This window comes from Triticum aestivum, chromosome 7B (assembly GCF_018294505.1).
Source record: "Triticum aestivum cultivar Chinese Spring chromosome 7B, IWGSC CS RefSeq v2.1, whole genome shotgun sequence".
NCBI lineage: Eukaryota > Viridiplantae > Streptophyta > Magnoliopsida > Poales > Poaceae > Triticum > Triticum aestivum.
The window spans coordinates 610,587,611-610,602,782 of record NC_057813.1 but is presented as its reverse complement, the minus strand read 5'-3'; the positions used below and the strand labels follow the sequence as shown (position 1 = coordinate 610,602,782).

Genomic DNA, 15,172 nt, shown 5'->3' with positions numbered 1-15,172 from the left:
TAGTCCCGATCGTTTTGTCCCGGTTGCAAAACCGGGACTAAAGGCCCTCCGAAACTGGGGCAAGTGCCCTGTTTTCTACTAGTGTCTTCAGCAACCACCTTTGTGATAACATCTATCAGACCAAGTTCAGACGAAATCTCAATAGCACGAGGCCAAGTGAATAAACAATGTTTTTCTTGAATACGCTACGGTGAGCGTATCATTGCATTGATAGGAGAGATTAGAACATATAGAGTAGCATCGTGGTCACGTACACTATAAGGCGTGCACACGATACAAAGCGAGCATGAGATGGGTTGCTCAGCCTAGACAGCCTAGGCTACGTTACATGGATTATACTGTCGAGTCCTTTGACTCCTGCATAGGCCCAGGAGCGGGCCTCGTCTTTGATCGCCATCAGGAGGGTGACGGTGAAGGGCGCAGTTTTGTCGAAGATGGCCGCATTACGATGACGCCGGATGGACCAGGCCGTTAGTGCCGCAATAAACAATGTTGGATGTCTTCAAACCCAACATGACAGATTGGGCACTCACCACTGGGATATGGCGTCCCGCAAGAACTCCGAAACAAGGTAGTACTCCCCTAAGCACTTTCCAAACGAAATGCTTCACTTTACCTGGGACATGAAGACTCAAATATGTTTCCATATAGTGTTCAGTTGGGAACTGCCTTGGCCCTCCGGCCAATTCCATTGATGACTGAACTGATGTTCAAATTCCACGTGATAGGCCGACCAACGACCAAACAGAGAACGTCCCTGATCAAGTACCACTCCATGCAGCAAAATCCTCTAATACTTCCACCCTATTAGGTATTTGAAGGATTCAGTGAACATCCACAAGCGAAAAAACTGATTGAATAAGGTCAACGTCCCACTTTCCAGTGTGTGGATCAATTAATTCTTCAACTTTTCCCAGTAATGTATCACCCCTTGGTGTTATACTTTCCGAGTTTCACTTGATGGTATCCAGGATCTTGCCAAATGTTGATTTTTTAGATAGTGCCAACACGCCGTATGCAACCCCGTTTAAAGGTAGAAGATATGCACTAGTTGGCAGAAGGTGTGGGAAGCAAACTTCATTTCGCGGAAGCTAATAGCTTTATTTGGCCGAAGCTAAATGCTTAAGCTTTTCACCATGCCAACATGCTAATAGCTTTATCCGTACTTGGGACTTTGATGGTTGACAAGGATAAGCAGACACCACTATCCAAGCAGAAAAGGCTGAATACATCATCTATTCGGGCAAACGGCAAAGTACGTTGCCCACCCGAAGTGCTTTGTGTCGACGCCGTATCTGCTGTCCGTGCAGAAAGAGGGGATCTGATATTCTTCTCTTGGCCGACGCCTCGATTGCTCTTTCGAGCGCGCGCAGCGGCCCAATGCTAGCACGGGCTGAACCGGTGAAGCCCCTGAACTGCCTGCAAATCCCGCGGACGAAGACTGGGGCAGGACAGCTGAAACTGAACCTTGACTGTTCCTGCAAGGGCAAGTCCAGGAGTCGAGGAGCAGATCAGCACCAGGGTGCAGGCAAGCTCCACATGGAACCATCACGGTCCAAAAAAGGAAATGGAAAGGGAGAAAGTGCTGGTGAGCTCCGGGAGGCCGGGAGGGACACAAAGTAACCGACGAGGTTGTCGTGGAACTGCAGACGTCCAAGAACAAAAAGAGAAATAAGGTAAGAATAATGAGGTCCAAGAATAGTGTTGCATCATTTTACTGAACTTGACATTATATCTGATTATAATGTTTATCAGATTAGGTTTTGTCCATTTTAGTTTGGCTTATCCACTCCCATTAGAGAGATAGTACATTTTTCTTTTTTACTTCTCTCTCAGGCAACTGCAGCAATGTGCGCTAATCCACCTGCACCAACACTCGGAACTTTGGCGGTTGACAAGGAGCCACCACTTTCGAAGAAGAAAAAGTTGAAGAGTACACCGTCTATTCGGGCAAACGGTAAGGTGATGTCGAGTGCTTCGCGTCTGTGCAAACAGCGGGGATCCGTCAACATGTGTAAGAAGAAGCCTAAGGCGGTCCGGCTGAAACTGAATTTCGACGGCTCGTCCAAGTACGGCGAGTCCAGGTATGCCAGCGTCGGGGCATTCGGCGGTGTGTTTCGAGATCTGGAAGGCAGGTTTGTCCTGGGCTACGCGGGACGGATCGGCAATGCGACGAGCTCCGTTGCTGAGCTGGTCGCGCTCAAGCGCGGCCTCGAGCTGGCTCTGCAGAACGAGTGGCGCGACATCTGTATCGAGGGCGACTGCAAGGCCGCGGTTGAAGCGATCACGAGCCGCGTGCGTGTCCGTGCGAGCAAGGACAAGGAGCAGTTCAGGGCGATCACCGCGATGCTCCCGCGGCTCAGGAAAGTCACCGTGACGCATGTGGGCCGGAAACGCAACACGGTGGCGGACAGCTTCGCCGAGCTCGGCCACGAGGCGGGGCCGCAGCGGGTGTGGCGCGGCGTTCCTCCTCCAGAGGTACTCCTGCACCTTCGGCGAGATGCAGAGTTGCGAATGCAGATTAAGGTAAAGAGGAAGATAGTGAAGTGAAGCAGATGCATCACTGGGTGTGCAGGGTTCAGGAGTAGTTGATGCACATTTGATCGGCGACCACGAGCGCTGTTGCACTCGATCTTGTCTTTTGTTGGTTCCTCTTTTGACTCTTTCAAAACCGGAGCTAACGGGCAAATTACTATCTCTTTTAATTTTTGCTTGGGACCAAATATACATCTCGATTTACACGGCATTCGTCAGATAATCAAGAGGGAAGAAACATAAAGAGAGGCCCGGCTGGACCGGACTCAGCACAACAAAAAGAGCAGGTCCTCTAGTGCTAGTCCTAAGCTGCTAGCACGAACCAGTTGGGTCCCCAGCAGACGACGTGATACGCCTTGTGCAGCTTCTCCTGCTCCGACCGCCTGGGCCGGGAGGCCCCGCTGCCGGTGGCGGGCTTGGAGGAGGAGAGGGACGCCGGAACGGCGCGTCGGCCGGCAGCCGGTGACGACGGCGCGGTGGTAGAGCGAGCGGAGCGCAGTCCCAACGGCACAGCCCGGCCTGGTCCTTGAGCGCCTCCACGGCCGCCATGCCCGTCGCCACCACCAGCGACACCCCCTTCTTGGTCGCCGACGAGCTCATCTCTATCTTGTGCTTTCGATGGACAGGTCGATCTCTCGCGCGCTTTGATATGATTCTTGTGTGCTCTGGTTGAGACGTTGAGTACACAGAGGCGAGGTGTTTATATAGGCGCGCGGGGAATGGATTCAGCGTCGAGCGAGATGCAGGGGAAACAGGGGGCTCCTGGTTGGACGGACACGGACCAGTGTGTTGGTTCGCTTGCTACTACTGTGACACCACAAAAAGTGAGGCCAACGCGGGGCGTACACTGAACACACGCACGGCAGCACCCACTGGTTTCCCGAGTTCCCCGTGCCTCGCCGGACGTATCCAAGACGTCGGCGTCGTCTTCACTTAGCATGCATGGACGCGTCGTCTTCCACAAGTTGTCACGACGCATACCCTCACTTTATGAGCTGCGTAGCCGGGTTCCATGGTACTACTAGTACTCAGGTCCACAGCGTTTGGCCGAGAGAAACAATTTTCGGTCCGTGCTCCGTGCTCCGTGCTCCGTGCTCCATACTCTGGTATAGTTCTACACGTCGATGGCTTCAAGAAACAGAGCGCTGTATCAGCGGGTCGGTGTCAGGACGGAGCTGCAAGCGGTTCGTCATTTTTTCACAACTTAAGCACGATCTGAACCTGATTCCCAACATTTCCACGATCTGACATTTTTCCTAGCGCGACAAGCAGGCGGAGGCCGCGGCGACAGACGAGGAGTACCGGCAATACCTGATTCCCACTGTTGCGGCGCCGGACCACATTGTCGGGCCACATTCACCACGTCGGGCATCGCGCCAGAGTGGGTTCATAAGAGCATCTCCAACAGTCGCCGAACGCGCCGCACGCAAAAAATGGCTTTAGTGCGCGCCCATCGCCTGGTTTGGCGCGGCGTGCAGCGCCAGCTCCAGTAGCCGCGCTAAAATGCAGCGCGCGTGCCGCTCCAGCAGCCGCGCAAAAATTGCAGCGCGCGCGCTCATTCTACAAACTAGGATGTAGGCATTGAAAGCATAGAAACTAGATAGATTGCATAGGATTTTAACGATACAAAGGTATTTTTACATCGGAAACATAGATTGCATAAAATAAAAACGACAAACGATAAAAAACTAAATAGATAGCATAAAAAACTACTCTAAGTCGTTATCATCATCATCATTATCATCCTCGGCGGTGTCGTCCGAGGTTGATAGCCATATGTCCAACCAACGATCATCGTTCTCTGTGAAGAACGACCTCCCACCTATTGCAACGAGATCGGTCTGCGCGTTCGCCAACGCCTTCCGCCGACGCCTGTCCAACCGCGCCTCGCGGCGCCTTCGCGTGTCCTCCTTGCGACGCCTTGCCCAGTAGACTTGCTCGTAGGCGACGTCCTCCGGGTAGCGCCGGCGCCACTCCGCCATGACCCGCTCGTCCTCCTGGGCGACGAGGAGGCGGCGCTGCCGCTAGGCGTGCTCCGCACGGTCTTGTGCCGTGTTCAGACGAGGCGGCGAGGCGACGTCGAGCGCCTGCTGGAGCGTGTACACATCTTGGAAGTTCATCTGCCGCGCGGCTGGCCTAGGCGCCACGCCGCCGCGTCGTACACGCGGGCGGCCTCGCGCTCCGTCCTGTACGTGCCGAGGCCGAGCCGGAGATCGCCGGAGCGTATCTCCGCGTAGTAGCCGCCATTGGGGCGCAGGCGGACGCCGCGGTAGCCGGACGCTCCTCGTCGGCACGGCGGCATGGCGGGGCGCTGGGGCGGTGAAGGCGCGTCGGTGGCGGGGCGCTGGAGCGGCGTGTGGCAGAGAGGGAGAGGAAGAGAAGAAGAGGAGGCGTGGAGAGGCGCGTGGCGTGCGCCGCATTTTATAGGCACGCCGAAAGCGGTGCGCAAAAAATGAGGCATGAGCTGGCGCCTTTTCGCGCGCGTAAACGGTCCCCGCGCGCGTGATTATCCCGCCACCGCTGGAGCGCGGCAAAACGTCCCCCCCCCCAAGCGCTAAAAGCTGCGTTTACCGCGCGCGCGTCGTTTCGCGCGGCCGTTGGAGATGCTATAATGACCACCGCTGAGACGCCGGCACCGCATCAGCGACTAGCTGGTCAATGACCCCGGCAGGGCGTCCACACGTACTCCCTCCCTTCGTTTCTTTTTACTTCGCATATAAAATTTGATCAAAGTCAAACTACATAAAGTTTGATCAAATTTATATAAAAAAATATGAACATCTACAATACTAAAACTATATAGTATGAAAATACGTTTCATGGTGCATCTGATAATATTGATTTCATATTGTAAATGTTTATATTTTTTAATATAAAGTTAGTCAAATTCTACAAAGCTTGACTTTGACCAAACCTTATATGCGGACTAAAAAGAAACGGAGGGAGTACGAAGTTATCGTCTAGTACCTCGCATAGTTTTTTTATTTAAGTTGAACAGACGAAATATCGCCCGGTTTATGTAAATATATATCAAACTTTTATCCAGTCGTATGAAACTCGTTTGGTTTACATGAAATTTCTTCATTTGGTTCAATTTACGTTCGAAATATGCGTGGACATTTACGGTATCGTCCATATAAGTTCAAAATGTACGAGGACACTTAAGTTTGATCCTTTTGGCAAAAAGAACAGAGAGTACGGATTTATTCAATAAAATAAACACCTCAAAATTTCTTTTAGGACCTCAATAAGTCCCGAACGTTTGGAATTTAAGCATGCTAATCCGAACTCTTTTTATGGAAACTTTAATCAAGACATTGTTGACAAACATGGCAATTTTCTGACAAAAAATCAAACTGGAACAAAGTTGCCATGTGTTAACAACTAAAGTTGCCATTTCGCAGTAAATAAAATTGCCATCAAAAAACGTTCGGGATAACATGCTTAAATTCCGAATGTTCGGGGTTATCTATTCCGTTCTTTTATCCATATATGTGGTTACGTAGGGCTCCTAAACTATTTCCACTTAACCAAATAAACAAATTTGACGTTCCGGGACTATTCTTGCTCTAAAAAAAATTTGGTGCTACAAATTGTTTTCTTTACCGCGCAAACTTCTGACGCATTTCTTTTCTATCTCCATATATCACCACATATTTTTCGCCGGCGCCATCTCCCCCACATCCCCATTTATCCAACCTCCCGATTCCAATATGCACCCCCATCACCATCCCTCGCGCCGCCAATTCCCGCACACCCTCCCCCCTCCCCCACGATGGCAGCCTCACTCTCAAGATCCGCCCCCGATGCTAGCTCTGCCCGCCGCCGTCGCCAAGCTTGCTACTTGGAGCCCAGAAGGGTTCGTGATCCTCACCGTCACAAAGTTGTGCTCCTTCTGACATCGTCCTCACCGTCACGAAGCCACATCCATGCCGGTCTCATCCTTCACCCAAAGCTCCGCCGTGTGTTCCGTCAGTACACTGGCCCGCAAGAAGCTCTCACCTCCGTCTAGCATCTTCAGCCTCCACCACGTCAAGCAGGCAATCCTTTGATTCCCATATCCCTACAGTTTTATCATTAATTCAACCAAAGTGGCCTCCTTCATTTACGCATCTCAAATCTCGATCCTCTTCTCCTTTGTCTCCTTCCTTCCTGTAGGCAATGCACTCTAAGTGTTTGGTGAATTGCTTGGTTGCCTAGAATTCCATTCTGACAGATTTTCTTGAAAATATGTGAGCAACTATTTGGTCCAATCAAATTTTACATGGAAAAACTCAACAGTGGCACAAGTGGTGTTAGATAGACGGGCCAAATAACCTCACATTCCATTTACGCTGGAGCATAAAACATCTTAGTGCAGTACCACTATTTTACATGGAAAAACTCAACAGTGGCACAAGTGGCACAATTGTTTGGTTGTACATGCTCCAACATACACTGTTATTTTGTAGTAATTTTATTTTGTCCTATTTCCTGTTTCATCTTAGTGCAGTACCACTATTTCGTTAGTTTTGATTCAACTAGGTTTGGTACCAACCACAATAATATCCATACTAAACATTAAAAAGCCCAAGCACAACCCTAAAATGCATCATGCATTGATTTCACCACAAAAAAGAGCAAAAACTAGGGTTTGCACAAAAATGAGCAATGCCACCAAATGAGATGATTACAAACAACCAAAATAGGGGGAGGGGGTGAGAGAGGTACCTTGAGTTATGAAAAATACTCTGGATCCACTGAAAAAATCTCAAGCAATGGAGAGAGATTTGAGAGGGCCCTGGGTGAGGGACGGAGGTGGAAGAAGAGCTTTAAGTTGAGCATGAGACTCGGTGAGTTTGATGAGCTCACTCTTAATGACCCTTGAGCCATTTTCGAGGTGCTCAAAGTCCTCAAGGAGTTTAGCATGCGCAACTTCAAGCTCCTCATTTTTAGTTTCAAAATCATTGGCCACCTCAAGAGCACTATCACGAGATTCCCTTACTCTAGATAATTCTAGAGCAAAAGTCTCCTCAAGAGATTACTTGGTGGTTTGTTCAAGTTCAAGAGCTTGAGGGAGGTCCGCAATCTCATTAGCGTAATCACGCTCATGACCTTCCATTTTCTCAATGCTGACCTCATACTCCTCGAGATGAGATTCCAACTCCTCAATATATTTCTTACCCTCAATGGCAATGGACATAATTTCCATGAAGTTGGAACGAGCAATTTTATTTTTATGAAGAGCTTTAAAAACCATTTCCCCCTTAATTTTTAAGGAGGCAACATTATCATTCTCTTCATCATCATCAACATCATCATCATTCTTGCCATCATCAATATCATCACAAGATATACTGGGATTCAAAGTGGGAGATACATTTGAGGCCTTGGCCATAAGGCAAAATGCAATAGATGATGATGTAGGATCCCTTGAAGCACCATTCAAGACCACATCTTGTTCCATGGAGTGTTGAGTTTCCTCTACATTGTTAGCACAACAACTCAAGGAAATAGATACATTTTTATCATGGCAACAAGACATAGCAAGCATATCATCATGAGATTTGAGCAAGCAATTTCTACATGATATGCAAGGACTACCAACACGAGCAAGTGAAACATGTAAGGTGCTCGAAGTGTTAAAGTCCAAAGAAGGACCATTGCAATAAGATAGTGAAGAAGAATCACCAAGAACAAGCACACTATCATCATTACAATGACCACCACTACTCACCCTAGCATTACCTTGTGGCAATCCACATGTAGGTGAAGTATAAGAAGTTGAGAAGGCAACACGGCCGTAGGAGGAGGGAGAACAATCATCCCCACAAATCTTAGACACACCATATTTATCTTGAAGCTTTGTCCATAACTCATGAGCATCCCGGAACGACATGAGTTGAAATATAACTACATTGCTCAAAGCATCGAAAAGCACATTAGAAGCTTGAGCATTGAGATAAGAGTTTTTCTCATCCTCTAAAGATAATCTTTGGGGATCCTTTGGAGGAGAAAAACTCATATCTACAATTCGCTCTAAATTTGGGTCCATGACCCTAAAGAGGTTAAGCATGCGAATTACTCAAACATCAAAATTTGTGCCATCGAAACTAAGAGTGTCAGAGAATCCTAATCCCCTAATCGATATCTTTACTCTCTAGGCGGTTAAGCCTAACAAAGGGAGACGAGGCTCTGATACCAATTGAAAGATCGAGGATGTCGCCTAGAGGGGGGGTGAATAGGCGCTTTAAAATAACTACGGTTTAGGCTTGAACAAATGCGGAATAAACCTAGCGGTTAATTTGTCAAGCACAAAACCTAAAACAACTAGGCTCACCTATGTGCACCAACAACTTATGCTAAGCAAGATAAGCAACTATGTGATAGCAAGATATATGACAAAGAACAATATGGCTATCACAAAGTAAAGTGCATAAGTAAAGGGCTTGGGTAAGAGATAACCGAGGCACGCGGACACGACGATGTATCCCGAAGTTCACACCCTTGCGGATGCTAATCTCCGTTTGGAGCAGTGTGGAGGCACAATGCTCCCCAAGAAGCCACTAGGGCCACCGTAATCTCCTCACGCCCTCGCGCAATGCAAGATGCCGTGATTCCACTAAGGGACCCTTGAGGGCGGTCACCAAACCCGTACAAATGGTGACCCTTGGGGGCAGTCACCGAACCCGTACACTTTGGCAACCCTTGGGGGCGGTCACTGGTACCCGTCAAATTGCTCGGGGCGATCTCCACAACCTAATTGGAGACCCTGACGCTTGCCCGGAGCTTTACACCACAATGATTGAGCTCCAAACAACACCAACCGTCTAGGGCGCCAAGGCACCCAAGAGGAACAAGCTCTAGGGTGTCCAAAACACCCAAGAGTAACAAGCTCAAGGATATCAAGCACCCAAGAATAATAAGCTTCTCAACTTGTAACTTCCACGTATCATGTGGAGAACTCAAACCGATGCATCAAATGCAATGGCAAGGGCACACGGAGTGCCCAAGTGCTTCTCTCTCAAATCCTACCGAAGCAACTAATGCTAGGGAGGAAGATGAGAGGAAGAACAATAAGGAGAACAACAAAAACTCCAAGATCTAGATCCAAGGGGTTCCCCTCACATAGAGGAGAAAGTGATTGGTGGAAATGTTGATCTAGATCTCCTCTCTCTTTTACCTCAAAAACTAGCAAGAATCCATGGAGGGATTGAGAGTTAGCAAGCTCGAAGAAGGTCAACAATGGGGAAAGAACACGAGCTCAAAGGATAAGGTTCAATGGGGAAGAAGACCCCCCTTTTATAGGTGGGGGAAAATCCAACCGTTATGCTCATAGCCCGCACAGAGCGGTACTACCGCTCCTACCGCTCCAAGGAGTGGTACTACCGCTCCAAGGAGTGGTACTACCGCTAGGGCGGTAGTACCCCTTTGAAAAACAACAGCGAGGAGGTAAAAGGCCAGTAGAACCGCTGGAGCGGTACTATCGCTCGACCTCGCGGTACTACCGCAAATGGTAGCGGTACTAATGCTTGCGAGTGGTACAAAAAAATACTTCTGTACCTACCTCCGCAGGACTTGGGACGAGTTTTTTGGTCCGGAGCGGTACTACCACTGTAGGAGCCGCCGTAGTACCGCTCTGGAGCGGTAGTAAAAAATTGCGTCAGCTCCATTCGCGGTAGTACCGTTGTAGCCTTTTCAGAACACCAAAACTGCCACAACTTTTGCAAACGGACTCCGAATTCGATGAAACCAAGTTTGTTGGAAAGCTATCGACAAGGGCTAACACAATCTTTAAAGAAATATCAATAAGAAGCAAATTAGAAAAGGCCCATAAGAAAATGGTGAGAACCCTTCCTCGGATAAGACCGGTAAAACCTCCAACACCGAAAACATCATAGAAGACGCAAGCGAACTCCGTTTCGATGAACTCAAGCTTGTCATCAAGATGACCATAAGATCTAAGACTCACAAAGAGAACCGAATAAGAACCAAGAAACATGATGCAAGGATGCAATGGTTTGAGCTCTCTACTAACGATACAATCAAGCTACCAACTTGAGAGAGCCCCTTGATAGTAGGGCAAACGATCCTATAACCCGGTCTCCCAACTACCACCATGAGACCGGTAAAATAGAAAACCTATCAAGGGAAAACCTTTGCCTTGCACATGGTCCACTTGAGCTAGATGATGACAATCTTGACTCCCTCAAGTTAGACCACCTTTCTTTATTGCGTTGGCTCGATGAAGACTAGATGATTGCTCCCCCATAGTCCACTATGGGTGAGCCACTCTTCGGCTCATATTCACAAGTCCATTGTCACCACAATGGGCGGCAAGCTTCAAGCACTTGATCTCTTCGTGATGCATCACTTGAACTTGCACACCGCATCCTAACCCCACAAAGAACTCTCACGAAGACCATGGGTTAGTACACAGAGCGTAATTGACAATGCTTACCATACCATGTGATCACTTGATCCCTCTCGATACATCTTCTACGCTTTGTGAGTTGATCAACTTAATCCACTCTTGACTTAGTGTTGATCAACCATGAATCTTTCCAACTCTCTTCATTTGGATGATGTCTTGAAGGTAAACATGAATGATCACACAATCTTCTTCTTCAAGACATGCTTGCAATAAGCTCAACACTCACATGACCAATCTTTGGGTAATTCCTTAATAGCACCTTGGTCAACTCATAAACTCCTTGAAACCAACACATGGACTTCAAGAAAAGCCTATGGACAAAACCTTCAAATATAACTCAAGGCAACCATTAGTCCATAGAGATTGTCATCAATTACCAAAACCAAACATGGGGGCACCGCATGTTACTTCAACTACGCAACCTTCTTCTTGTAGACGTTGTTGGGCCTCCAAGTGCAGAGGTTTGTAGGACAGTAGCAAATTTCCCTCAAGTAGATGACCTAAGGTTTATCAATCCGTGGGAGGCGTAGGTTGAAGATGGTCTCTCTCAAACAACCCTGCAACCAAATAACAAAGAGTCTCTTGTGTCCCCAACACACCCAATACAATGCTAAATTGTATAGGTGCACTAGTTCGGCGAAGAGAAGAAGATACAAGTGCAAAATAGATAGTAGATATATGTTTTTGTAATCTGAAATAATAAAAACAGCAAGGTAACAACTGGTATAAGTGAGCGTAAACGGTATTGCAATGGTAGGAAATAAGGCCTAGGGTTCATACTTTCGCTAGTGCAAGTTCTCTCAACAATAATAACATAATTGGATCATATAACTATCCCTCAACATGCAACAAAGAGTCACTCCAAAGTCACTAATAGCGGAGAACAAATGAAGAGATTATGGTAGGGTACGAAACCACCTCAAAGTTATTCTTTCTGATCGATCTATTCAAGAGTCCGTAGTAAAATAGCATGAAGCTATTCTTTCCGTTCGATCTATCCTAGAGTTCGTACTAGAATAACACCTTAAGACAAAAATCAACCAAAACCCTAATGTCACCTAGATACTCCAATGTCACCTCAAGTATCCGTGGATATGATTATATGATAGGCATCACACAATCTCAGATTCATCTATTCAAACCAACACAAAGTACTTCAAAGAGTGCCCCAAAGTTTCCATCGGAGAGTCAATGTCACGCCCAATATGCGATACTATCCTAAAGAGACTCGAAGGTCCCACCAAGGATAGAACCGCATATTGAAACGCTTTTGCAAGGTGGATATCATTACATCAACATTACATAATAGATATGGATACATTCATAAGGCATACAATACCACACGAATACAACATCATCTTACATAAGAGCACCATCCGACTACGGATGAAATACAAACAGAAACTCAAACGACATCCACCCTGCTAGCCCAGGCTGCCGACCTGGAACCTATCCCCTGATCGAAGAAGAAGCAGAAGAAGAACTCCAAAACAAGCAAACATCGCTCTCGCGTCATGATCATCACATAACCTGTACCTGCAACTGTTGTTGTAGTAATCTGTGAGCCACGAGGACTCAGCAATCCCATTACCATGGGTATCAAGACTAGCAAAGCTTAATGGGAAAGGAAGGTGTAAAGTGGTGAGGTTGCAGCAAGGACTAAGCAAGTATGGTGGCTAACATACGCAAATAAGAGCGAGAAGAGAGCAAGCGGAACGGTCGTGAAGCTAGCAATGATCAAGAAGTGATCCTGAACTCCTACTTACGTCAAACATAACCCAAAAACCATGTTCACTTCCCGAACTCCGCCGAAAAGAGACCACCACGGCTACACACGCGGTTGATGCGTTTTAATTCGGATCTGGTGTCAAGTTATCTACAACCGGACATTAACAAATTCCCATCTGCCCATAACCGCGGGCACGGCTTTCGAAAGTTTATACCCTACAGGGGTGTCCCAACTTAGCCCATGATAAGCTCTCGCGATCAACGAAGGATATTCCTTCTCCCAGGAAGACCCGATCAGACTCGGAATCCCGGCTTACAAGACATTTCAACAATGGTAAAACAAGACCAGCAAAGCCGCCCGATGCGCCGACAATCCCGATAGGAGCTGCACATATCTCGTTCTCAAGGCAACACCGTATGAGACATCCTACGAGTAAAACCAGACCTTGAGTTTCCCCGAGGGGGCCCCGCAGTCTACTCGGTTCGGACCAACACTTAGACAAGCATTGGCCCCGGGGGGGCTAAAATAAAGATGACCCTCGGGTTGGCCGACCCAAGGGAAGGGTATAGGTGGTGGTGAGGCAAATGGTAAAACCAAGGTTGGGCCTTGCTGGAGGAGTTTTATGCAAAGCGAACTGTCAAGGGGGTCCCATAAATCACCCAACCGCGTAAGGAACACAAAATCCGGGAACATAACACCGGTATGACGGAAACTAGGGCGGCAAGAGTGGAACAAAACACCAGGCATAAGGCCGAGTCTTCCACCCTTTACCAAGTATATAGATGCATTAATTAAATAAGAGATATTGTGATATCCCATCATAATCCTGTCGACCATGGAGAAATCTTCAACTTCACCTGCAACTAGCAACGCTATAAGAGGGGCTGGGTAAAAGCGGTAACATAGCCAAGCAACGGTTTGCTAGGAAGGGTGAAAAGGTTAGAGGCTGACATGGAAATTTGGGAGGCTTGAAGAGCAAGTAATAGGTAGCACAGCATAGCGATAGAATGAAGCAACTAGCGTAGCAATGATAGTAGTGAGATCCAGGGTAGCGGTCATCTTGCCTGAAATCCCGCTAGGAAGAAGAACGAGTCCATGGAGAAGACGAACGAGAGTAGTCAAACGAATCCTCACAATCGCAACATTACCGGAACTAAGAAGCAACACCGGAAAGAAACAAACAACATGGTAAATGCACAAGCATAAACATGGCATGATGCGCAACAAGTATGATGCATGTCCGGTTTAATAAGGCATGTCATGGCAAAGTGCAACAAACAATACTACACGTTAAGTGGAGCTCAATTTGCAACGAATTGCATATTGACGAAACACCACATTCGAGTATTTAGTTCTCTCTCATTTAGGTACACAACAATATTAAATGTTGCTAAACATGGCAAGAGGTGAAACATAAGTAAACTAACTATCTAGGCAAGTTTAAATGAGGCCGGAACAACAAACAACCATTCCAGAAAATCCCCATATGCAAATTATGAATTTGGTACTGTTCTTCCCTATACCATATTTTAGAGTTGTTAAACATGCAACAGGAGTGCACCATGTTAAACTAGGCATTTTTCCACCCCAATTACATATAAAGTTTATTAAAATTGGAGCTACGGTTATTTAGTTATGAAATAAATCATTTTAGCATGGCATTTGAGCAAATTTAAACAAACAACATTTCAAACATGGATGAGAGTAGCATATTATGAAACTAGATGAAAAACTAAGCATTTTGCATGTTAAAATAATTTACATATGATGCACGGTTGTGGAGTATTTATATGCATGAACATGAGGGTGCAATCTGTAAATATGCAGTTTCTAGATAATTGGACAAATTCGCAGCTGGGAAAAAAACATGGCATGGGCTGAATCTACACATGCTGGGCCAACAGAGCACAGGGGGGGGGCGCTGGATCTGATGCTCACCATGGGCCTTGGCCCGGTCGGATCTAGAGTTGGGCCAGTGAGGAGCTGGAGCAGGCTGGGCCTTGGGCGCTAGACGGGAGGCAGCCCAGGCGCGCGCTTTAGCGAGGCACGGTCAACGCTCGAGCGCTCACCCGATGCAGGATGCGGCTCGAAGCAGAGGAGGATGCAGGCGGGCGACGCAACAGAGGAAACTTGGCGGGGCACCCCGGCGAGGAAGATGGCCAGCGCGGGCTCTCGGGCATGGGGAGTCGATGCGGAACCGGCCGGATCCAAGGAGGAGCGACCGGACTTGAGGAGGCCGTCGGCCATGGCGTCAGACGGAGCTAGTACCTGAAGAAAATGGTGGCGCGACAGTTACAGAGAGGAAAAGACTTGAGAGAAGAAGAGGGGCACGTGAAGAAGGAAGGAAGAGGTCAGCCTGGTGGCGCCGAACTCCGGCGAGGCGAGCTGCAGGAGGAGAGCACGGGAGGGGCTCCAGGAGAAGATAGGGCGCGAAGGTCGACCCGGAGGGGCGGTGTGCTCGTTGCTGGCCTTCCGGAGGAGCTCGGGAGGGAGGC

General features: G+C 47.9%; 1 protein-coding gene and 1 pseudogene across 1 annotated transcript; one reads left to right on the top strand and one right to left on the bottom strand.

Moving 5' to 3' along the window:
* The first annotated feature begins 2,010 nt into the window (after positions 1-2,010).
* On the top strand, positions 2,011-2,550 carry LOC123158267 (uncharacterized). Its single transcript, XM_044576324.1, has one exon. It carries the CDS (start codon positions 2,011-2,013, stop codon positions 2,548-2,550), a length of 540 nt encoding a protein of 179 aa, XP_044432259.1.
* A 137-nt stretch (positions 2,551-2,687) lies between these two features.
* LOC123161688 (uncharacterized) lies at positions 2,688-3,236 on the bottom strand (annotated as a pseudogene).
* Positions 3,237-15,172: the final 11,936 nt, after the last annotated feature.